Source organism: Triticum aestivum, chromosome 2A (assembly GCF_018294505.1).
Source record: "Triticum aestivum cultivar Chinese Spring chromosome 2A, IWGSC CS RefSeq v2.1, whole genome shotgun sequence".
NCBI lineage: Eukaryota > Viridiplantae > Streptophyta > Magnoliopsida > Poales > Poaceae > Triticum > Triticum aestivum.
The window spans coordinates 378955129-378981917 of NC_057797.1; the positions used below are offsets into that span (position 1 = coordinate 378955129).

At 45.0% G+C, this 26789-nt stretch overlaps 1 protein-coding gene across 4 annotated transcripts; it reads right to left on the minus strand.

Annotated features, from left to right (window-relative positions):
* Positions 1-439: 439 nt before the first annotated feature.
* Positions 440-4836, minus strand: LOC123188718 (glycosyltransferase BC10). Of its 4 annotated transcripts, none has more exons than XR_006495122.1 (3): positions 3453-4836; positions 2159-2194; positions 440-816 (listed from the first exon to the last, which is right to left on the minus strand). XR_006495122.1 is itself a non-coding variant. In XM_044600950.1 (2 exons), the coding sequence occupies exon 1, from the start codon at positions 4591-4593 to the stop codon at positions 3490-3492; it is 1104 nt and encodes a 367-aa protein (XP_044456885.1). In that variant the 5' UTR covers positions 4594-4828; the 3' UTR covers positions 440-816; positions 3453-3489. The 4 variants fall into 4 exon arrangements, 2 of the variants coding, with proteins under 2 accessions (XP_044456885.1, XP_044456886.1); XR_006495123.1 differs by lacking the exon at positions 440-816 and adding an exon at positions 1898-2089; XM_044600950.1 differs by lacking the exon at positions 2159-2194 and having other exon boundaries at positions 3453-4828.
* Positions 4837-26789: the final 21953 nt, after the last annotated feature.

Here is a 26789-nt window from a genome sequence, read left to right on the forward strand (position 1 = left end):
ATATAGAGTCTAATGTATTTTTCGAGGCTAACTTTAACCAATGTTAGAGCAATAATATATGACATACATCTTAGTTACTTCCTTTTTTTATTTATATAGAGTCTAATGCGTTTTTCGAGCCTAACTTTGACCAATGTTAAAATAATAACATATGACATACAATGTACACAAAGTATACTGTCAAATTCGTATGTGAAAGAAGCTTTCAATAATATTCTTTTTTACATTATGCATGTCATGTAGTATTAATCTGATCAATAGTCAAAGACGATCTTGAAAAACGCATTAAGCCCTATACAGATGAAAGAAGGAGTATGTGCTCATCCACTTGATGTTTCATTTTCTAGTTAATAAAATCAACCCATTGTCCAAAGAAAAAATATAGTGCATTCCAGAAAATAATATTAGTAGCAATGAGAGTCACGGTGCTAGTGCTACGAAAACTTGAATGCAGAATGATTATTTCATTCCTTGGTTATGTACACAAGCTGAAATAAACCGGTACAAAGTTCCTTTTCCGTTTCAGCTGAACAGAACACCGCCACAATCCATCCCTTTACGCATTTCAACAGAACAGCAGCCTTAGGCAGCCGCACGAGGTAGGAAAAATGCAGTGGATGGATGGACTGACCATCAGATGCAACACCTGCCGCTTTGCATTAGGTTGTTGCCACTTAAGTCTACATAAAAGTACCAGGAGGAGAAGAACGGTGGAGGGCACAGAGGGAAAGCACCAGTCTGAACCGTGTGAAGATTGGACGGAGAAGAACGACACTGCTTTCGTCTTCTCGCACGCGCAACTCTTAACGGATAGACCTGCAAAAGCAAATGAGGCTTCTTAGCCAGGAGTAGTTCGATTTCGCCAATAGAACTGAAATATACAGCGAGCCAACTACTCTAATCTGAAGGGAAAACTAGTCAAAAGGCAAGACAATGCGTATCAGCACACTGCGTTACAGTCGTTGAATACGGCACTCAGGGGGTCTCAGCGGACTGGGATCAGGTGACATGCCTCTTGGCAGTCACCGGGTAACATGCGGCTAGCCATCCAGCGTTCCTTCTTCATCCAACGGCCGCCAGCGAGCAAAGCGAGAAAAGCCAACGCTTAGCAATTTCAGAGCAACGGAAACGACGCAGTGAAAAAGAGGAACAGACGAGCTCGCTCAAGTCAATAAGTGCAACTCCAACGTGCCGACTAAACGGAGAGTGATTTTATCCGTCTTTTTATCCGTTTGAGTTGGTCCAGCGGACACCAACATCCGTTTACGCGTTTAGATCGACCCTTGCACCCAACACTGGCCTGATCCATTATGACGACACGAAAAAAATACAGGCATTTTGCAAATAAAAACAGACATTAAGTAAACATTAAAAGTCGGCCACAAAGGCCGATGAGAGTCCACACATCCACGTTTGCATTAACAAAAATTAAAAACGAACTAAACTACGAGGCGGCGCGCTGCCCTAAGCGGCGGCAGTACGTGATGTCGATGAGCGTCGACGCAGGGCCGGCCTCAGGGAATGCCGTGTTCCAAGCGGCGGCGATGTCGGCCGCCGGCTGTGCTATCGCGGGGGCCTGTGCCGTCGCGGCGCTCCTCGGCCAGCCGTTGTTGGCGCCACGGTTCGAGGTATGCCGCCTCCTCTTCCTCGTTCGCCGCCACCCGCCACCCTGCGCCGTTCGTCCTCCTCGCTCTCCAGGAAGACAGCCGCAACTGCCGCCTAGTAGGCGGCCTCCGCCTCCTGATCCTCCTCGCGGGCGACGAGCAGGGGCGGCAGCACGCTGCGGTCGACTTCGCGGACGCCGCGTCGCCTCGCCTCCTCGTGCTCGAAGGCGAACCATTGAGCCCAGTATGACAAGTCGAAGGCGTACGCGGCTTCGCGGCGCTGCTCCGGCGTCAGCAACGCCCGCCGGCGCCGCACCTCCTCCGCATGCGCCCGCCGGCTTAGTAGGCCGCCTCCGCCTTCTGCTCCTCCGACGCCACCACCAGGGTAGCGGAACGTACCCCAGGTCGAGTTAAACGCCGCCGAGGCGGGCCACGTCATGCATAGGTTTAGGGCTGATTTACGCATGTATGTGTGCTTGATCTGGCTACAGAATTTCTATGCTAATTACTTGTAATTTGTAATGACAAGTGTTACTAAATTGTTCAATTTTTACCTCTTTGATGTCCCTGCACGTTGAGTCTAGTTTTTCCTGTACAAAAAACAACTGCTTAGTGTTGGCCTTTTTTCACTTTGGTCGCTGGCGGCAGTTGGATGGAGAAGGAACGCTGGATGGCCGCAAAGGAACGCTGGATGGCTAGCCGCAAGTTACCCCGTGACTGCCAAGAGGCATGTCACCTGATCCCAGTCCGGTCTCAGCATATCGCTGTTGACTATTGAGTTCTGACACGTACTCCCTCCGGTTCTTTTTAGTTCGCATATAAGATTTGACTGAAGTCAAGCCTCGTAAAATTTGATCAACTTTGTAGAAAAAAGTGTCAACATTCACAATCTAAAATTAATACTACTAGATGTGTCATGACTTAACGTTTCATATTATATAACTTTAGCATAGCAGATGTATATATTTTTTCATATAAATACAGTCAAACTTTATGAAGTTTGACTTCAGAGAATTCTAATATGCAGAGTAAAAAGGACCAGAGGGAGTACACGCATGGTCTCATCGATCGAGAGAGCACAAGACTAAGGCTAGTTATAATGGGAGTAACTTAGCTAGTAACGTAGCACACTTCGAGAAAATTCTGCTTATGTGGCAAGTAATTAATGAGAGGTGGTAACATAATATGTTACTCTAACATAGCGCTTTCCAAGACAAGACGAGTCTATGAGCTAATAAATAAAGTCATCTATGATACTACCTCCGTTTCAGTTTACAAGTCCTGCGCGTATACCTAGGTTGCCAATTTTATCACCCTAATATAAACTATATAACACAAAAATTATACCTTTTGAAAGTAGAAACTCCGAATTTTATGTTGGTATATTTTTTATAATATATGATTTGTATTAGGTTGGTCAAATTGACGACCTAGGGATACACGCGCACCCTGTAAACTGAGAGAGAGGTAGTACTACTATTATGTTATTTTGCATTATGAAGATAGTAACTTAGACTAGTGTCATGCATATGACACTAGTCTAAGTTACTCCCCACTATGACCAGCCTAATCGAGTTGTCCATTTCTTCACGAATTAAATGAAGCAACATGCTTACATATGGAAACTAAAGTAGATAGGAGATTTTTCCCATAAAAAAGTATTCAGTGTTCTTCAGTCATGTTGCAGCATCTTAAATAAATTTGGGGAGTGAAATGACATTTGCAATATGTTTCGATCATCTATGGGCTGCAAATTTGTGATTGAAATACATGCATGGCTAACGAGCATAACCAATAAGTAGTGTCCAGAACCCTCAAACATTACAGAAATCAGGCGTCAGAACGTACCTCCTACGTGTAGCTATGATGCAGAGCACCGCATCGATCAATCTTTGAAGATGACGGTGTCGGCGATGGCCATGAGCGGGCCAAGGCAGTCGGGCGCGAACTTGCGCGCGAACATGTGCTCATAGGTGGAGCTGTTGGACTGGCGCAGCTCGGCGACGAGCCGCGGCGACACCTCGGGCGCGGCATACGTGTGCGGGTGGCCCTCGAAGCTGTCGGTCCAGTTGACGCGCGTGAGCGTGTACCGGGTGCAGCCGGCGGGGTCGGCCATGTCGAGAAGCGTCGGGAAATAGTGCTCCTCCGGGTAGCAAGAGTCCTGCGACTCCTGCAGGCACGGCTCCCTAAACTTTCGCCAGAGACGGCGCTCGCGGACGACTAGCACGGCGTGGCGGCGGGCCAGCGTGAAGAACTGGGAGCCGATGCGGAACCGGTCGAAGGGCACCTCCGGGAGCATGGCGTCGTCACCCCGCGCCACGTAGCGCGCGGGCATCTGGGGCTCGCCGGTAAGCACCTCGATATAGCTAGGGAGGCGGTGGTGGTGCGCGGCCTTGGGCGGGAAGAGCGCCGCGTAGAGCCGCGGGAAGGAGTGGAGCGGGACGCAGTGCTGCGAGAGCAGTGCGAAGTAGGCGTTGGCCGGGTCGTCCAGTAGCGCGGCGACAAGCAGCCGCCGCGCCGCAGCGATGAGGCTCGGGTCCCCGCGCCGCGTCGGCTTGGCCGCGACGAAGCGGCCCCGGAAGGAAGGCGTAGGGGGGTGCCGCAGCCTCACCGCCGGGTCTGCGTGCACGTAGACGTTGAACTGGTGGGCGTGCCCCGCGAAGAAGCGCTCCCAAAGCGGCGCGAAGGTGAGGTCGGAGTTGGTCAGGAACATGAAGGCCACCTTGGACGCTACCGCCGCACCCTCGCCGGCGTCGAGCGTGACGCGCCGGGACAGCGCGAGGTCCTCCGGTCCCTCCTCAACTCCCGCCCCCCCGCCGCTGCTCCCCGCAGCAGCACCCCCAGCGGCGGCCGGCGCCTCCTCGTCCCCAACCACCACGGGCAGCGGCAGCGGCAGCGGCGGCGACGACGCGCGAGGGGCCAGGACGAGCAGCGCCGTGAGCGAGGCGAAGAGCAGGAGGGACAGCACCATCGGCGACGCCGCCGTCATGGCGATTAATTCCGGCCGCTAATCCCGCACCAAATCGAGGGGAAATCACAATCGACGGACCGAATCGGGGGTCAGAACCTCATCCCGGCGATCAGAATCGGGGGTTTCTATCTGTCTATCTAGGAATGCTATGATAGGAAGGAAGGCAAGCGAGGGAGGGAAGTGGAATGGAGTGGCGCTAGTCCCGTCTCGCGTCCGCCTCTCCTCTCGCTTTCTCCTTCTCTTTGTCTTTGTTTCACTCTCAGCTCGGCGGACACCGACGTGGCAGCAATATCAATTTTTTTTAGGGAAGGCAAGGCAGGAATGAATATCAAGTGCGCCACGGGATTTTCTTTGCTTCGGTCCGTGGCATGCAGGCCCGTGTTTTGGCGGGGTCTCTGTGGCAGTGGGTGTAGAGGCAGGGCTTTAGTACTAGTAGTATTTTTTGGAGGGAAAGGCAGGGCGAGGAGGAAGGATGGATGGCTGTCGGGCCGAGTTGGAGGGTAAGGATGAATACGGGCCGTCGGATGCGATTTGCCAAGATAATTGTGTCCTTTTTTTTGCGGGGTAAGATAATTGTGTCCTACTAGTGCGGTTTGTTAATCGGGCGGTGTGGTAGTGAGGAATCGGATCCGAACCAGTTGCCTAATTTGGGCCCCGTCAGTTTCGCTTTTCTTCAGGCAATTGATATACTTTCATTCATCACGGAGAATTTTGCCAGCAACCGAAGAATTCAATGTTGAGATCAACAGGGTCGCTGCGAAATGACTCGTCGAATGCACGTCGGTCCCGGCAGGGCAGAGGAGAGGCACACGTGTCTATCGGTATTGTATCTATAACCTCTTAGACTATTTATAGTGGGAGTAATATAGACGGTAACATCACACTTATCTTGATAAAATAGATGACGTGACATGTAATTAATGGAAAAAAAGAGATATATGGTAACATAGCTAGTTACTGTAACATCACACATATCAAGAAAAGATGAGTCTACAACCTAATAAATGAAATAATGCATGAAACAATACATATGTTACTATCTACTATAGAGGTAGTAACATAGACTAATAATATATGCATTGTGACTAGTCTTAGGACTAGACAGCAGCGGCGGCGCATCGATCCTCTGTGTGGCCCACGCGTGTCCCCATGCATCAAGCTGGAGTCTGCTCGAAACTCGACCATATCATACGTGTGAAGCGTGCAAAAACCTGTCCGCCTGCCAGCCATGGTGTGCTAAAAAACCATATATACATGATGAGATGCTGTGTCACTCTTCTCCGTCACCTAGTGCACAAGTGTATCAGTCGATGAAGAGGGCACATACACTTTTATGCCCACCCATAGTTCAATGCTTTGACCTACATGGTTTGACTCTTTTGCTGACTTTTTTAGTTGCTTGCTATTTGCTAATGAAGACTCCATATGCTCTGGCTAGTCGGTAACGTGTTTTTTTTAATCGGGAGGTAACATGGTTAAACCCCACCGCCGTAACCATTTATGTTTTATTTTGTACTCTTTTTTTAATGTTAATTTTATCCTAAGTTAAAGTTATAAAATTTGACTATGTAATCTAGATTATTGACTCTAGTGCAAGTGGGAGACTGAAGGAAATATGCCCTAGAGGCAATAATAAAGTTATTATTTATTTCCTCATTTCATGATAAATGTTTATTATTCATGCTAGAATTGTATTAACCGGAAACATGATACATGTGTGAATACATAGACAAACATATAGTCACTAGTATGCCTCTACTTGACTAGCTCATTAATCAAAGATGGTTATGTTTCCTAACCATTGACATGTGTTGTCATTTGATTAATGGGATCACATCATTAGGAGAATGAGGTGATTGACATGACCCATCCCGTTAGCTTAGCACTTGATCATTTAGTATTCTGCTATTGCTTCCTTCATGACTTATACATGTTCCTGTAACTATGAGAATTGTGTAACTCCCGTTTACCGGAGGAACACTTTGGGTACTACCAAACGTCACAACGTAACTGAGTGATTATAAAGGAGTACTACAGGTGTCTCCGAAGGTACATGTTGAGTTAGCATAATTCGAGATTAGGTTTTGTCACTCCGATTGTCGGAGAGGTATCTCTGGGCCCTCTCGGCAATGCTCATCACCTAAGCCTTGCAAGCATGTAACTAATGAGTTAGTTATAAGATGAAGTATTACAGAACGAGTAAAGAGACTTGTCGATAACGAGATTGAACTAGGTATTGGATACCGACGATCGAATCTCGGACAAGTAACATACCGATGACAAAGGGAACAACGTATGTTGTTATGCGGTTTGACCGATAAAGATCTTCGTAGAATATGTAGGAACCAATATGGGCATCCAGGTCCCGCTATTGGTTATTGACCAGAGATGTGTCTCAGTCATGTCTACATCGTTCTCGAACCGTAGGGTCCGCACGCTTAAGGTTTCGATGACAGTTATATTATGAGTTTATGTATTTTGATGTACCGAAGGTTGTTCGGAGTCCCGGATATGATTGCGGACATGACGAGGAGTCTCGAAATGGTCGAGACATAAAGATTGATATATTGGACGGATATATTTGGACACCGGAAAGATTCCGGAGAAGTTTGGAGCCCCGGGAGGTTACCGGAACCCCCCGGGAGGTATATGGGCCTTATTGGGCCCATGTAGGAAGAAGAGAGAAGGAGCAAGGGAAGGGGGCGCACCCCCCCCCCAAGCCCAATCCGAATTGGGAAGGGGGCCGGCCCCCCCTTTCCTTTCTCCTTCCCCCTCTTCCTATTACTACTACTAGTACTACTTCCTAATACTAGTACTCTTTCCTTCCCCCTCCAAATAAGATAAGGAAAAGAGAGGGAAACCTACTTGGAGTAGGTTTCCCCCTCCTCATGGCGCCCCCCCCCCTAGGGCCGGCCACCTCCTCCCTCCCTCCTTTATATACGGGGGTAGGGGGGCACCCTAGAACACACAAGTTGATCATTGATCGTTCCTTAGCCGTGTGCGGTGCCCCCCTCCACGATATTACACCTCGGTCATATTGTAGCGGTGCTTAGGCGAAGCCCTGCAACAGGAGAACATCAAGATCGTCACCACGCCGTCGTGCTGACGGAACTCCCCCTCGGCGCCTCTGCTGGATCGGAGATCGAGGGTGCGTCATCGAGCTGTACGCGTGTCAAGAACTCGGAGGTGCCGGAGTAACGGTACTTGGATCGGTTGAACCGGAGGACGTACGACTACTTCCTCTACGTTGCGTCAACGCTTCCGCTTTGGTCTACGAGGGTACGTAGACAACACTCTCCCCTCGTTGCTATATCATCACCATGATCTTGCATGTGCGTAGGAAATTTTTTGAAATTACTACGTTCCCCAACAGTGGCATCCGAGCCTAGGTTTATGCGTTGATGTTATATGCATGAGTAGAACACAAGTAAGTTGTGGACGATATAAGTCATACTGCCTACCAGCCTGTCATACTTTGGTTCAGCGGTATTGTGAGATGAAGCGGCCCGGACCGACATTACGCGTACGCTTACGCGAGACTGGTTTCACCGTTACGAGCACTCGTGCTTAAAGGTGGTTGGCGGTTGTCTGTCTCTCTCACTTTAGTTGAACCGAGTGTGGCTACGCCCGGTCCTTGTGAAGGTTAAAACGGAGTCTATTTGACAAACTATCGTTGTGGTTTTGATGCGTAGGTGAGATTGGTTCTTGCTTAAGCCCGTAGCAGCCACGTAAAATTTGCAACAACAAAGTAGAGAACGTCTAACTTGTTTTTGCAGGGCATGTTGTGATGTGATATGGCCAAGACATGATGCTATATTTTATTGTATGAGATGATCATGTTTTGTAACCGAAGTTATCGGCAACTGGCAGGAGCCATATGGTTGTCGCTTTATTGTATGAAATGCAAACGCCCTGTAATTGCTTTACTTTATCTCTAAGCGGTAGCGATAGTCGTAGAAGCAATAGATGGCGTAACGACAACGATGCTTCGATGGAGATCAAGGTGTCGCGCCGGTGACGATGGTGATCACGACGGTGCTTCGAAGATGGAGATCACAAGCACAAGATGATGATGGCCATATCATATCACTTATATTGATTGCATGTGATGTTTATCCTTTTTGCATCTTATCTTGCTTTGTTTGACGGTAGCATTTTAAGATGATCTCTCACTAATTATCAAGAAGTGTTCTCCCTGAGTATGCACCGTTGCAAAAGTTCTTCGTGCTGAGACACCACGTGATGATCGGGTGTGATAGGCTCTACGTTCAAATACAACGGGTGCAAAACAGTTGCACACGCGGAATACTCAGGTTATACTTGACGAGCCTAGCATATACAGATATGGCCTTGGAACACGGGGACCGAAAGGTCGAGCGTGAATCATATAGTAGATATGATCAACATAGAGATGTTCACCATTGAAACTACTCCATCTCACGTGATGATCGGACATGGTTTAGTTGATTTGGATCACGTAATCACTTAGATGACTAGAGAGATGTCTGTCTAAGTGGGAGTTCTTTAGTAATATGATTAATTTAACTTAAATTTATCATGAACTTAGTACCTGATAGTATTTTGCTTGTCTATGTTTGTATGTAGATAGATGGCTCGTGCTATTGTTCCGTTGAATTTTAATGCGTTCCTTGAGAAAGCAAAGTTAAAAGATGATGGTAGCAATTACACGGACTGGGTCCGTAACCTGAGGATTATCCTCATTGCTGCACAGAAGAGTTACGTCCTGGAAGCACCGCTGGGTGCCAGGCCTGCTGCTGATGCAACTGACGACGTTAAGAACGTCTGGCAGAGCAAAGCTGATGACTACTCTATAGTTCAGTGTGCCATGCTTTACGGCTTAGAACCGGGTCTTCAACGACGTTTTGAACGTCATGGGGCATATGAGATGTTCCAGGAGTTGAAGTTAATATTTCAAGCAAATGCCCGGATTGAGAGATATGAAGTCTCCAATAAGTTCTATAGCTGCAAGATGGAGGAGAATAGTTCTGTCAGTGAGCATATACTCAAAATGTTTGGGTATAATAATCACTTGATTCAACTGGGAGTTAATCTTCCGGATGATAGCGTCATTGACAGAATTCTCCAATCACTGCCACCAAGCTACAAGAGCTTTGTGATGAACTATAATATGCAAGGGATGAACAAGACTATTCCCGAGCTCTTCGCGATGCTGAAAGCCGCGGAGGTAGAAATCAAAAAGGAGCATCAAGTGTTGATGGTCAACAAGACCACTGGTTTCAAGAAAAGGGGCAAAGGGGAGAAGAAGGGGAACTTCAAAAGGAACGGCAAACAAGTTGTTGCTCAAGTGAAGAAACCCAAGTCTGGACCTAAGCCTGAAACTGAGTGCTTCTACTGCAAGCAGACTGGACACTGGAAGCGGAACTGCCCCGAGTATTTGGCGGATAAGAAGGATGGCAAAGTGAACAAAGGTATATGTGATATACATGTTATTGATGTGTACCTTACTAATGCTCGCAGTAGCACCTGGGTATTTGATACTGATTCTGTTGCTAACATTTGCAACTTGAAACAGGGACTACGGATTAAGCGAAGATTAGCTAAGAACGAGGTGACGATGCGCGTGGGAAATGGTTCCAAAGTCGATGTGATCGTGGTCGGCACGCTACCTCTACATCTACCATCGGGATTAGTTTTAGACCTGAATAATTGTTATTTGGTGCCTGCGTTGAGCATGAACATTATATCTGGATCTTGTTTGATGCGAGACGGTTATTCATTTAAATCAGAGAATAATGGTTGTTCTATTTATATGAGTAATATCTTTTATGGTCATGCACCCTTGAAGAGTGGTCTATTTTTATTAAATCTCGATAGTAATGATACACATATTCATAATGTTGAAGCCAAAAGATGCAGAGTTGATAATGATAGTGCAACATATTTGTGGCACTGCCGTTTAGGTCATATCGGTGTAAAACGCATGAAGAAACTCCATACTGATGGACTTCTGGAATCATTTGATTATGAATCACTTGGTACTTGCGAACCGTGCCTCATGGGCAAGATGACCAAAACACCATTCTCCGGATCTATGGAGAGAGCAACAGATTTGTTGGAAATCATACATACAGATGTATGTGGTCCGATGAATGTTGAGGCTCGTGGCGGATATCGTTATTTCCTCACCTTCACAGATGATTTGAGCAGATATGGGTATATCTACTTGATGAAGCACAAGTCTGAAACATTTGAAAAGTTCAAAGAATTTCAAAGTGAAGTAGAAAATCATCGTAACAAGAAAATAAAGTTTCTACGATCTGATCGTGGAGGAGAATATTTGAGTTACGAGTTTGGTTTACATTTGAAACAATGTGGAATAGTTTTGCAACTCACGCCACCTGGAACACCACAGCGAAATGGTGTGTCCGAACGTCGTAATCGTACTTTACTTGATATGGTGCGATCTATGATGTCTCTTACCGATTTACCGCTATCGTTTTGGGGTTATGCTTTAGAGACGGCCGCATTCACGTTAAATAGGGCACCATCAAAATCCGTTGAGATGACGCCTTATGAACTGTGGTTTGGCAAGAAACCAAAGTTATCGTTTCTCAAAGTTTGGGGCTGCGATGCTTATATGAAGAAACTTCAACCAGATAAGCTCGAACCCAAATCGGAGAAATGTGTCTTCATAGGATACCCAAAGGAGACAATTGGGTACACCTTCTATCACAGATCTAAAGGCAAGATTTTCGTTGCTAAAATCGGATCCTTTCTAGAGAAGGAGTTTCTCTCGAAAGAAGTGAGTGGGAGGAAAGTAGAACTTGATGAGATAACTGTATCTACTCCCTTATTGTAAAGTAGTTCATCACAAGAACCGGTTCCTGTGACAACTACACCAATTAGTGAGGAAGCTAATGATATTGATCATGAAACTTCAGATCAAGTTTCTACTGAACCTCGTAGGTCTACCAGAGTAAGATCCGCACCAGAGTGGTACGGAAATCCTATTCTGGAAGTCATGTTACTAGACCATGATGAACCTACGAACTATGAGGAAGCGATGATGAGCCCAGATTCCGCAAAATGGCTAGAGGCCATGAAATCTGAGATAGGATCCATGTATGAAAACAAAGTATGGACTTTGGTTGACTTGCCTGATGATCGGCAAGCCATTGAGAATAAATGGATCTTTAAGAAGAAGACTGATGCTGATGGTAATGTTACTGTCTACAAAGCTCGACTTGTTGCAAAAGGTTTTCGACAAGTTCAAGGGGTTGACTACGATGAGACTTTCTCACCCGTAGCGATGCTTAAGTCTGTCCGAATCATGTTGGCTATTGCTGCATTTCATGATTATGAAATTTGGCAAATGGATGTCAAGACTGCATTCTTGAATGGATTTCTAGAAGAAGTGTTGTATATGATGCAACCTGAAGGTTTTGTTGATCCAAAAAGTGCTGACAAAGTGTGCAAGCTCCAACGTTCCATTTATGGACTGGTGCAAGCATCTCGGAGTTGGAATAAACGTTTTGATAGTGTGATCAAAGCATATGGTTTTATACAGACTTTTGGAGAAGCCTGTATTTACAAGAAAGTGAGTGGGAGCTCTGTAGCATTTCTAGTTTTATATGTTGATGACATATTATTAATTGGAAATGATATAGAATTTCTGGATAGCATAAAGGGATACTTGAATAAAAGTTTTTCTATGAAAGACCTCGGTAAAGCTGCTTACATATTGGGCATCAAGATCTATAGAGATAGATCAAGACGCTTAATAGGACTTTCACAAAGTACATACCTTGACAAAATTTTGAAAAAGTTCAAAATGGATCAGGCAAAGAAAGGATTCTTGCCTGTGCTACAAGGTGTAAAGTTGAGTCAAACTCAATGCCCGACCACAGTAGAAGATAGAGAGAAAATGAAAGATGTTCCCTATGCTTCAGCCATAGGCTCTATCATGTATGCAATGCTGTGTACCAGACCTGACGTATGCTTAGCAATAAGCTTGGCAGGTAGGTACCAAAGTAATCCAGGAGTGGATCACTGGACAGCGGTCAAGAACATCCTGAAATACCTGAAAAGGACTAAGGATATGTTTCTCGTATATGGAGGTGACAAAGAGCTAGTCGTAAATGGTTACGTCGATGCAAGCTTTGACACTGATCCGGACGATTCTAAATCGCAGACCGGATACGTGTTTTTATTAAACGGTGGAGCTGTAAGTTGGTACAGTTCTAAACAAAGCGTCGTGGCGGGATCTACATGTGAAGCGGAGTACATAGCTGCTTCTGAAGCAGCAAATGAAGGAGTCTGGATGAAGGAGTTCATTTCCGATCTAGGTGTCATACCTAGTGCATCGGGACCAATGAAGATCTTCTGTGACAATACTGGTGCAATTGCCTTGGCAAAGGAATCCAGATTTCACAAGAGGACCAAGCACATCAAGAGACGCTTCAATTCCATTCGGGATCAAGTCCAAGTGGGAGACATAGAGATTTGCAAGATACATACTGATCTGAATGTTGCAGACCCGTTGACTAAGCCTCTCTCACGAGCAAAACATGATCAGCACCAAGACTCCATGGGTGTTAGAATCATTACTATGTAATCTAGATTATTGACTCTAGTGCAAGTGGGAGACTGAAGGAAATATGCCCTAGAGGCAATAATAAAGTTATTATTTATTTCCTCATTTCATGATAAATGTTTATTATTCATGCTAGAATTGTATTAACCGGAAACATGATACATGTGTGAATACATAGACAAACATATAGTCACTAGTATGCCTCTACTTGACTAGCTCATTAATCAAAGATGGTTATGTTTCCTAACCATTGACATGTGTTGTCATTTGATTAATGGGATCACATCATTAGGAGAATGAGGTGATTGACATGACCCATCCCGTTAGCTTAGCACTTGATCATTTAGTATTCTGCTATTGCTTCCTTCATGACTTATACATGTTCCTGTAACTATGAGAATTGTGTAACTCCCGTTTACCGGAGGAACACTTTGGGTACTACCAAACGTCACAACGTAACTGGGTGATTATAAAGGAGTACTACAGGTGTCTCCGAAGGTACATGTTGAGTTAGCATAATTCGAGATTAGGTTTTGTCACTCCGATTGTCGGAGAGGTATCTCTGGGCCCTCTCGGCAATGCTCATCACCTAAGCCTTGCAAGCATGTAACTAATGAGTTAGTTATAAGATGAAGTATTACAGAACGAGTAAAGAGACTTGTCGATAACGAGATTGAACTAGGTATTGGATACCGACGATCGAATCTCGGACAAGTAACATACCGATGACAAAGGGAACAACGTATGTTGTTATGCGGTTTGACCGATAAAGATCTTCGTAGAATATGTAGGAACCAATATGGGCATCCAGGTCCCGCTATTGGTTATTGACCAGAGATGTGTCTCAGTCATGTCTACATCGTTCTCGAACCGTAGGGTCCGCACGCATAAGGTTTCGATGACAGTTATATTATGAGTTTATGTATTTTGATGTACCGAAGGTTGTTCGGAGTCCCGGATATGATTGCGGACATGACGAGGAGTCTCGAAATGGTCGAGACATAAAGATTGATATATTGGACGGATATATTTGGACACCGGAAAGGTTCCGGAGAAGTTTGGAGCCCCGGGAGGTTACCAGAACCCCCCGGGAGGTATATGGGCCTTATTGGGCCCATGTAGGAAGAAGAGAGAAGGAGCAAGGGAAGGGGGCGCGCCCCCCAAGCCCAATCCGAATTGGGGAGGGGGGCCGGCCCCCCCTTTCCTTTCTCCTTCCCCCTCTTCCTATTACTACTACTAGTACTACTTCCTAATACTAGTACTCTTTCCTTCCCCCTCCAAATAAGATAAGGAAAAGAGAGGGAAACCTACTTGGAGTAGGTTTCCCCCTCCTCATGGCGCGCCCCCCCTAGGGCCGGCCACCTCCTCCCTCCCTCCTTTATATACGGGGTAGGGGGGCACCCTAGAACACACAAGTTGATCATTGATCGTTCCTTAGCCGTGTGCGGTGCCCCCCTCCACGATATTACACCTCGGTCATATTGTAGCAGTGCTTAGGCGAAGCCCTGCAATAGGAGAACATCAAGATCGTCACCACGCCGTCGTGCTGACGGAACTCCCCCTCGGCGCCTCTGCTGGATCGGAGATCGAGGGTGCGTCATCGAGCTGTACGCGTGTCAAGAACTCGGAGGTGCCGGAGTAACGGTACTTGGATTGGTTGAACCGGAGGACGTACGACTACTTCCTCTACGTTGCGTCAACGCTTCCGCTTCGTTCTACGAGGGTACGTAGACAACACTCTCCCCTCGTTGCTATATCATCACCATGATCTTGCATGTGCGTAGGAATTTTTTTGAAATTACTACGTTCCCCAACAGATAGTAGTATGGATAAACGGTGGTGAGCAACTTTTGTGTATGGTGAACCACGTGTGGAAAATCGTCATCACAGGTGGGATCATCTAACGAGATTAAAGGTTGCTTCACAAGAACCATGGCTAGTATGTGGTGACTTTAATGAAGTCCTCTGGCAGCATGAGCACTTTTCAAGAGCATCAAGGTCAGAAGGACAGATGGCACTATTCAGAGGTTGTTTGCAGCTTTGTGAACTTGAGGATCTTGGCTTCTCAGGTATGTCGTTTACATATGATAATGTGGGCAATATGGAAATAATAATATTAAGGTGCGACTGGACTGAGCATGCGCTGATGAGCGATGGAGGGACTTATTTCCGGCCACTAAGGTGGTGCACGTGGCGTCTTCATGTTCGGACCATTGTCCGTTGGTGATCCAAATAGTACCGACTTTTGACCAGCGACGTCCCTCCGTTCCTAGGTATGAGATCATGTGGGGGAGGGATTCAGCCCTCCCACATATAGTTGCTCAATCGTGCGCAAAATCAAATCCCCAAGGTAACTTGGGTTCCGTTGCTTCTTCCTTGAAACATATGATGAGCTTGCGTTCTTCGAGCAAGCGTAACGATGGTCATGTTAACCGTGAAATAGAAAAACTGCGCTCTGAACTCACCAATTTGTAGGAGGGTAATGTAGATAGACATGTTGTAAAACAAAAGATGAATGCCCTAGATGAACTCTTGTATAGGGAAGAGATGATGTGGCTTCAGCGGTCACGAATTACGTGGCTTAAAGAAGGTGAACGCAATACAGAATATTTGCATTGGAGAGCGGTATGGAGATCACGTCGTAACCATATTCAGCGACTACGCAAGATTGATGGCACATGGTGCGATGTTCCGTCAGAGATAGAAAGGATGTCCTCGTCTTATTTTCAGGAGGTGTGTACAAAAGACCCAACGCTCTCGTCTGGAGATCTATTGGATTGCGTATAGCCAAAGGTGATGGAGGTGATGAATGCAAACTTATGTGCACCTTTTTCGGAAAAGGAAATATCGGATGCCTTATTCCAGATCGCCCCCCTAAAGGCACTAGGTACGGATGGTTTCCCGACACGTTTCTATCAATGCAACTAGGCTGTCTTGAAGGGTCAAACTATTGATGCGGTATTGGACTTCTTTCATACTAGGATCAAGCCCGACGGGGTGAATGATATGACGATTGTTCTAATTCCGAAAGTTCCACATCCGAAGGAGCTAAAGGATTTTAGGCCAGTTAGCCTATGTAATGTCATATATAAAATTGTCTCTAAGTGTTTGGTTAACCGATTGCATCCCATTTTGTCCGAGTTAATATCGGAGAACCAAAGTGCATTTATTCCAGGAAGGTTGATCTCTGGTAATTCTATCATTCCTTTTGAGTTCATTGATTATATACAAAATCTGAAGGCTAATTCACTGGCATGTTGTGCTTACAAGCTTGATCTTTCCAATTCTTATGATAGGGTGGGTTGGGAGTTTCTGGAGAAGGCCCTACTTAAGTGCGGGTTTTCACATCAGTGGATTTCATGGATAATGACATGTGTTTGTTCAGTGAGATACTCGGTGAAGTTTACTGGGAAACTTTTAAATTCCTTCATACCTTCACGAGGACTTCGACAAGGTGATCCTTTATCTCCGTTTTTGTTTCTATTTGTGGCTAATGCTTTCTCTGCTCTTGTCAACAAAGCAATTATGGACGGGAGTATGGAAAGTGTAAGGATATGTAGACGTTCATTGGTGATCTCTCATTTATTATTTGCGGATGACTCTCTATTATTTTTTCGGGCTTCCGAACAACAAGCTACAATTGTGAAAGTTTGTTGAACACTTATGCAGTGGCTATGGGTTAACTTATTAACCCTTTAAAGGGTTCCATCCTTTTTCTGATAACTGTTCAGAGACAGTGGCAAATGGGATTAAAGGAATCCTAGATATTACAAAAGAGGTCTTTGAGCGAAAGTATTTGGGCCTTCCAGTGCCAAAAGGTAGGATGCACAAAGGTAGGTTTGAAACAACTCAAGCGAGAATTAGTAAGAAGCTAGTAGATTGGAGTGAGTAATTCATGTCCTCAGGAAATAAGCAGATTATAATTAAGTCTGCTGCGCAAGCTATCCGTACATATGTTATGAGTGTCTTCAAATTGCCCACTTCTGTGTGCGATGATTTAACACGCATGATGAGACAATATTGGTGGGGAGTTGATAAAGGAAAGAGAAAAATGGCTTGGCTCAGTTGGGATAAAATGCGCCTTCCAAAATCGAAGGGTGGCATGGGGTCCAGAGATATGCGCGCTTTCAACCAAGCCTTGCTAGCTAAACAGGCGTGGCGGTTGATTGAAACCCCGGATAGTTTGTGTGCTCGCCTGCTTCGAGCAAAATATTATCCAAACGGAAATATTCTGGATATAGTGTTTTTTGGCTTTTCTTCGGATGTCTAGAAAGGCATTGAGTATGGCCTTCAACCATTGAAAAAAGGAATTATTTGGAGAATTGGTGATGGCTCTATGGTATGTATGTGGCGGGATCCTTGGATACCTAGGGGTAACGACCTACGACCGATCACCCCGAAAAGAAACTGTCGGTTTAATTGAGTTTCAGATTTCCTTTTTGATAATGGTGGATGGAATCTAGAGCATCTCCAGCAGCATTTCTGGGACATGGATGTGCAACAAATTTTGAGGATACATACATCACCGAGGAATCGTGTTGATTTCCTTGCCTGGTTCCTAGAGAAATTTGGACGTTTTACTATTAAAAGTGCCTATCGTCTCCCAATGAAAGACCATGATGATTCATTTGCGGGTGGGGCATCTAGTATACATCCAGAGGGAGAACGATCCATATGGAATTTTATATGGTGAGCTAAAGTCCCTCTGAAGATGAGGATAACTACATGGAAGGCCGCGTCGGGAGCTCTTGCAACGGAGCAAAACAAGTTGTTTCGCCATCTGGGCACCATAGATCGTTGCCGGGTGTGTTGTGGTGAAAGTGAAGGCTCCTTTCATGCGCTGGTTGCGTGCACTCAGGCGCGTCTGGTTTGGCAAAGCATGCGTGGAATATGGCCGTTGCCTGGGGATGATGTGCTAGTAGATAACAACAAAGAGTGGATATTGCATGTATTGGCGACATGTGATAACAAAACCCGTGATATGGTAATTCTACTTGTATGGAGGATATGGCAGCTACGTAATGACATTGTGCATGGGAAGGAAGTACCACCCGTTGAGGTCACTATGGATTTTCTATATAGTTACTACAAATCACTTGATCTGGCCAGGAATCATAGTATGCATGAGATTATTAAAGGTAAAATGTTAATAGGGGAGGAGGTAGTACGTCCAATGGTACATCAGATGGGGCATACAATCCCTTGGCCACATCCTCCGGCCAATTGGACTGCCTTGTCTGTTGATGGCTCTTACTCATCTCAGGATGGTAGTGCGGGTGTTGGTATGATTTTGCGGCATGACGATGGATCGGTAATTTTTGCTGCCTACCATGTTATTTTTAATTGTAACGAGGCGTTGGAGGCGAAGATTCATGCACTTATGCAGGGGGTGGCCCTAGCGTTACAACATACAAAGCGGCAAGTAATGGTGCAATCTGATTCTTCCGAAGCGCTATCAATCCTCTCAAGTGATAGCTTGTCTCGTTCGGCTTATGGACACCTAGTAGCAGAAATCAAGTCAATGATGAATGAAAGGGAGTTTGTTTCACAGAAAATTAGTAGAGCTCAAAACAGGGTAGCAGATTGTATGGCAAACTATAGCCGTACCGAGTCATGTACTGGGGTGTGGATATGCAGATGTCCTCCATGTTATGAGGACTTATTTCCTCTCGATTGTAACCCTGTATGTTTGGAATAAAACACCCGTATGATTTTGCAAAAAAAAGCGGTTAATAAGAGTGAATTGGTCTCTTCCCAGGAAGAAAATTGTGGAAATAATGGGAACGAGATTCACCCAATTAAGCGGGGTATATAAGGAGAGCTTAATTAGCTAATTAAGTGGGGTGTATAAGGAGAGCCTAATGAGCTGATTAAGCGGAGTTAATTTAGGGGCGATTTAATGAGAGAGAGAGGCCCCCGCAAAAAAAGAGTTAGGCCCCCTTTGGTTTAGAGGAATCTTATAAGAATTTCATAGGATAAGATTTCTATAGAAAAATTCCTTTAGAGCCCTTTGGTTTGTAGGAATGAAATCCTATTCCTACGGAGGAATTCTTCCTATCCTTCACATTTCATAGGAAAATAAACATTAGCCTAGACTCAATGGAAAAAATCCTATGATGTGAATCAAAGGGCATCTCCTTTCCTATTACTACTCATAGGATTTGAGATACATGTCATCTCATTTCCTATAACTTTCCTATTTCTAAAAAATGTCTATCCTATGAACTAAAGGAGGCCTTAATGAGAAAGAGAGAGGCTCATGCATGCACAAGTGCATCCAGCAGCCGCAAAGGGCAAGGCGAAGAAAGGCGCTCGAGGGGGCGAACGCGGGCCGCTTAATGTTGGCCCATAAAGACACGTGGCCCTCTAATTATTGGCCCTGCAGAAAAATTCCTTACAGATCCCTTCATCTCTGAAAATCCAATCTCAAGTTCAATATTTGTACACCAAGTGCCAGTTGGATTGGGGTTTGTGTCCTTCACGGACTCAACTACAGCATGAAAGTCGAAAAAACATCATCATCTAGGATATATGTGTAGGTTAGGTTAGCACCACATATGCTAGGACAATTTATACACGAAAGCAAATACAAAACAAAATCCTAGAGTCATGGTCGTAGAGTCTAATCTTAATGAAGCTGTTGTTCTGGACCAGAAAAAAGATGACATGCTTAAGGTCCCTGAAGGTGTACATGCTGGAGGTGGTATGTAGGAACAATTGCATCTAGGCAAAATTTACTTCAACAAAAGTGTTGCATGTAGGACATTTTTATTATCTGATGTCAATGTAATATTCTTCGTCACTATGCATCTATGGTCTGATCTTTGATGCCGTACGGAACTCTGACGAAAAATGTTGTGCATATAGCGGTGCTCTTACTTCAACTAGATGGTGACTTGGTTAGAATAAATCCAAGACGCTCCATCGATCTACCGAGGACCAAGCAATCCAACGAGCACGATACCGAGATTTTGTTAGTGGTTCACCGATATGGCTACATCCCCGAGGCCTGACTACGGGCGCTCCTCCCCATGACACCACTACAATACCGCACCCCGGCCGCCCGGGTGCCGGCACACACCGCCGGCACCCCCGCGTGCCTGTGCTATTATGTTGGCATAGGTTACATCGTGTGTCTACCCCCGCTATATATGAGAGGTCTAGGATACAAGTGTCCTACTTGAACACGACTCCTACCCTATCTACACACAGTCCCAAACCAAGTCCAACTGTAACCTACCTTGTACAATAATATTTGACACAACTCTAACAAACTCCACCTTGGCGAATATTCTCCACCACCTTGAATTCGTCCATGCATCAAACCTCCATGTACATTGGACTTGAGATATGTCATGAGCACCGCTGCTGCTCGAGCAAAATTAAGTTCCTCAATACTCTACTTTGTGCTCTCAACTTCTGGAGAATCCGTTCAACACCATCACACACCGACCACAGTCTGCGTGAAAGTGAACAACTCACATATTGGATGCCACATATAAGAGTTACCTGAACTCAACGTCACCACTCTTTCTTGACCGTCTGTCTAAAACTTGAAGGAATTTCACCGTTGCCCAGTGTCACCCTGAGTCAAATTCACAATTGTCTCATCCTTTTCCTGAATAGTCTCTGACATGTCCCATAGCTATAACACTCCGCCTCTTTATGTACTTGTCATCTGCACTTCGCCGTGTGCATTGAACACCACAGAATATACGGCCATGTACTCCCTCATCTTTTGACAATTTCAGACTGTCCACCACTTTCTCAGATTCTCCATGGTCAACTCTCATCCATATGACATGTCAAACTCCATAGATCTAGTCACCAACTTGAACCTGTTGTTGGGGAACGTAGTAATTTCAAACAATTCCTACGCACACACAAGATCATGGTGATCCATAGCAACGAGAGGGGAGAGTGTTGTCCATGTACCCTCGTAGACCGAAAGCGGAAGCGTTAGCACAACGCGGTTGATGTAGTTGTACGTCTTCATGATCCGACCGATCAAGTATCGAACGTACGACACCTCTGAGTTCAGCACACGTTCAGCCCGATGACGTCCCTCGAACTCCAATCCAGCCGAGTGTTGAGGGAGAGTTTCGTCAGCACGACGGCATGGTGACGATGATGATGTTCTACTGACGCAGGGCTTTGCCTAAGCACCGCTACAGTATTAACGAGGTGGACTATGGTGGAGGGGGGCACCGCACATGGCTAAAAGATCAAACGATCAATTGTTGTGTCTCTAGGGTGCCCCCTGCCCCCGTATATAAAGGAGCAAGGGGGGAGGTGCGGCCGGCCAGGAGGGGCGTGCCAGGAGGAGTCCTACTCCCACCGGGAGTAGGACTCCCTCCCTTTTCCTTGTTGGATTAGGAGTGGGGGGGAGAGGAGGGAGAGAGGAAGGAAAGGGGGGGCACCCCCCTCTCCTTGTCCTATTCGTACTAGGGGGGAGGGGCGCGCGGCCCTGCCCTGGCCGCCTCTCCTCTTCTCCACAAAGGCCCACTATGGCCCATTAAGCCCCCCGGGGGTTCCGGTAACCCCTCAGTACTCCGGTAAAATCCCGATTTCACCCGGAACACTTCCGATATCCAAATATAGGCATCCAATATATTAATCTTCATGTCTCGACCATTTCGAGACTCCTCATCATGTCCGTGATCACATCCGGGACTCTGAACAACCTTCGGTACATCAAAAACCATAAACTCATAATATAACCGTCATCGAAACTTTAAGCGTGCGGACCCTACGGGTTCGAGAACTATGTAGACATGACCGAGACACATCTCCGGTCAATAACCAATATCGGAGCCTGGATGCTCATATTGGCTCCCACATATTGTACGAAGATCTTTATCGGTCAGACCGCATAACAACATACGTTGTGCCCTTTGTCATTAGTATGTTACTTGCCCGAGATTCGATCGTCGGTATCTCAATACCTAGTTCAATCTCGTTACCGGCAAGTCTCTTTACTCGTTCTGTAATACATCATCCCGCAACCAACTCATTAGTTGCGATGCTTGCAAGGATTAAGTGATGTGCATTACCGAGAGGGCCCAGAGATACCTCTCCGACAATCGGAGTGACAAATCCTAATCTCGAAATATGCCAACCCAACAAGTACCTTCGGAGATACCTGTAGAGCACCTTTATAATCACCCAGTTACGTTGTGACGTTTGGTACCACATAAAGCGTTCCTCCGGTAAACGGGAGTTGCATAATCTCATAGTCATAGGAACATGTATAAGTCATGAAGAAAGCAATAGCAACATACTAAACGATCGAGTGCTAAGTTAACGGAATGGGTCAAGTCAATCACATCATTCTCCTAATGATGTGATCCCGTTAATCAAATGACAACTCATGTCAATGGCTAGGAAACATAACCATCTTTGATCAACGAGCTAGTCAAGTAGAGGCATACTAGTGACACTCTGTTTGTCTATGTATTCACACAAGTATTATGTTTCCGGTTAATACAATTCTAGCATGAATAATAAACATTTATCATGATATAAGGAAATAAATAATAACTTTATTATTGCCTCTAGGGCATATTTCCTTCAGTCTCCCACTTGCACTAGAGTCAATAATCTAGATTACACAGTAATGGTTCTAACACCCATGAAGCCTTGGTGCTGATCATGTTTTGCTCGTGGAAGAGGCTTAGTCAACGGGTCTGCAACATTCAGATCCGTATGTATCTTGCAAATTTCTATGTCTCCCACCTGGACTAGATCCCGGATGGAATTGAAGCGTCTCTTGATGTGCTTGGTTCTCTTGTGAAATCTGGATTCCTCCGCCAAGGCAATTGCACCAGTATTGTCACAAAAGATTTTCATTGGACCCGATGCAGTAGGTATGACACCTAGATCGGATATAAACTCCTTCATCCAGACTCCTTCATTTGCTGCTTCCGAAGCAGCTATGTACTCCGCTTCACACGTAGATCCCGCCACGATGCTTTGTTTAGAACTGCATCAACTGACAGCTCCACCGTTCAATGTAAACACGTATCCGGTTTGCGATTTAGAATCGTCCGGATCAGTGTCAAAGCTTGCATCAACGTAACCATTTACGATGAGCTCTTTGTCACCTCCATAAACGAGAAACATATCCTTAGTCCTTTTTCAGGTATTTTAGGATGTTCTTGACCGCTGTCCAGTGATCCACTCCTGGATTACTTTGGTACCTCCCTGCTAAACTTATAGCAAGGCACACATTAGGTCTGGTACACATCATTGCATACATGATAGAGCCTATGGCTGAAGCATAGAGAACATCTTTCATCTTCTCTCTATCTTCTGCAGTGGTCGGGCATTGAGTCTTACTCAACTTCACACCTTATAACACGGGCAAGAGCCCTTTCTTTGCTTGATCCATTTTGAACTTCTTCAAAACTTTGTCAAGGTATGTGCTTTGTGAATGTCCAATTAAGCGTCTTGATCTATCTCTATAGATCTTGATGCCCAATATATAAGCAGGTTCACCGAGGTCTTTCATTGAAAAACTCTTATTCAAGTATCCCTTTGTGCTATCCAGAAATTCTATATCATTTCCAATCAACAATATGTCATCCACATATAATATCAGAAATGCTACAGAGCTCCCACTCACTTTCTTGTAAATACAGGCTTCTCCAAAAGTCTGTATAAAACCAAATGCTTTGATCACACTATCAAAGTGTTTATTCCAACTCCGAGAGGCTCGCACCAGTCCATAAATGGATCACCGGAGCTTGCACACTTTGTTAGCTCCCTTTGGATCGACAAAACCTTATGGTTGCAGCATATACAACTCTTCTTCCAGAAATCCATTCAGGAATGCAGTTTTGACATCCATTTGCCAAATTTCACAATCATAAAATGCGGTAATTGCTAACATGATTTGGACAGACTTAAACATTGCCATGGGTGAGAATGTCTCATCATAGTCAATCCCTTGAACTTGTCGAAAACCTTTTGCAACAAGTTGAGCTTTATAGACAGTAACATTACCGTCAGCGTCAGTCTTCTTCTTGAAGATCCATTTATTCTCAATGGCTTGCTGATCAACGGCCAAGTCAACCAAAGTCCACACTTTGTTCTCATACTTGGATCCCATCTCAGATTTCATGGCCTCAAGCTATTTTGCGGAATCTAGGCTCACCATCGGTTCTTCATAGTTCGTACGTTCATCATGGTCTAGTAACATGACTTCCAGAACAGGATTATCGTACCACTCTAGTGCGGATCTTACTCTGGTTGATCTACGAGGTTCAGTAGAAACTTGATCTGAAGTTTCATGATCAATATCATTAGCTTCCTCACTAATTGGTGTAGGTGTCACAGGAACTGGTTTCTGTGATGAACTACTTTCCAATAAGGGAGCAGGTACAGTTACCTCATCAAGTTCTACTTTCCTCCCACTCACTTCTTTCGAGAGAAACTCCTTCTCTAGAAAGGATCCATTCTTAGCAACGAATGTCTTGCCTTCGGATCTGTGATAGAAGGTGTACCCATCAGTCTCCTTTGGGTATCCTATGAAGACACATTTCTCCGATTTGGGTTCGAGCTTATCAGGTTGAAGCTTTTTCACATAAGCATCGCAGCCCCAAACTTTAAGAAAGGACAACTTTGGTTTCTTGCCAAAGCATAGTTCATAAGGTTTCGTCTCAACGGATTTCGATGGTGCCCTATTTAACGCGAATGCAGCCGTCTCTAAAGCATAACCCCAAAACGATAGCGGTAAATTAGTAAGAGACATCATAGATCGCACCATATCTAGTAAAGTACGATTACGATGTTCGGACACACCATTACGCTGTGGTGTTCCGGGTGGCGTGAGTTGTGAAACTATTCCTCATTGTTTCAAATGTAGACCAAACTCGTAACTCAAATATTCTCCTCCACGATCAGATCATAGAAACTTTATTTTCTTGTTACGATGATGTTCAACTTCACTCTGAAATTCTTTGAACTTTTCAAATGTTTCAGACTTATGTTTCATTAAGTAGATATACCCTTATCTGCTTAAATCATCTGTGAAGGTGAGAAAATAACGATACCCGCCGCGAGCCTCAACATTCATTGGACCACATACATCAGTATGTATGATCCCCAACAAATCAGTTGCTCGCTCCATAGTTCCGGAGAATGGCGTATTAGTCATCTTGCCTATGAGGCATGGTTCGCAAGTACCAAGTGATTCATAATCAAGTGATTCCAAAAGTCCATCAGCATGGAGTTTCTTCATGCGCTTTACACCAATATGACCCAAACGGCAGTGCCACAAATAAGTTGCACTATCATTATCAACTCTGCATCTTTTGGCTTCAACATTATGAATATGTGTATTACTACTATCGAGATTCATCAAAAATAGACCACTCTTCAAGGGTGCATGACCATAAAAGATATTACTCATATAAATAGAAAAACCATTATTCTCTGATTTAAATGAATAACCGTCTCGCATCAAACAAGATCCAGATATAATGTTCATGCTCAACGCTGGCACCAAATAACAATTATTTAGGTCTAATACTAATCCCGAAGGTAGATGTAGAGGAAGCATGCCGACGGCAATCACATCAACTTTGGAAGCATTTCCCACGCGCATCATCACCTCGTCCTTAGCCAGTGTCCGCTTAATCTGTAGTCCCTGTTTTGAGTTGCAAATATTAGCAACAGAACCAGTATCAAATACCCAGGTGCTACTGTGAGCTCTGGTAAGGTACACATCAATAACATGTATATCACATATACCTTTGTTCACCTTGCCATCCTTCTTATTCGCCAAATACTTGGGGCAGTTCCGCTTCCAGTGACCAGTCTGCTTGCAGTAGAAGCACTCAGTCTCAGGCTTAGGTCCAGACTTGGGTTTCTTCTCTTGAGCAGCAACTTGCTTGCTGTTCTTCTTGAAGTCCCCATTCTTCTTCCCTTTGCCCTTTTTCTTAAAACTGGTGGTCTTATTGACCATCAACACTTGATGCTCCTTCTTGATTTCTACCTCCGCAGCCTTTAGCATTGCGAAGAGCTCGAGAATCGTGTTATCCATCCCTTGCATGTTATAGTTCATCATGAAGCTCTTGTAGCTTGGTGGCAGTGATTGAAGAATTCTGTCAATGACGCTATCATCCGAAAGATTAACTCCCAGTTGAATCAAGTGATTGCAGTACCCAAACATCTTGAGTATATGCTCACTGACTGAACTATTCTCCTCCATCTTGCAGCTGTAGAACTTATTGGAGACTTCATATCTCTCAATCCGGGCATTCTTTTGAAATATTAACTTCAATTCCTGGAACATCTCATATGCTCCATGATGTTCAAAACGTCGTTGAAGTCCCGGTTCTAAGACGTAAAGCATGGCACACTGAACTATCGAGTAGTCATCAATGCGTGACTGCCAGGCATTCACAATGTCTGCAGTTGCTGGCGCAGGTGGTACACCTAGCGGTGCTTCCAGGACGTAACTCTTCTGTGTAGCAATGAGGATAATCCTCAAGTTACGGTCCTAGTATGTGTAATTGCTACCATCATCTTTCAACTTTTCTTTCTCAAGGAATGCATTAAAATTCAACGAAACAACAGCATGGGCCATCTATCTACAATCAACATAGACAAGAAAGATACTATCAGGTACTAAGTT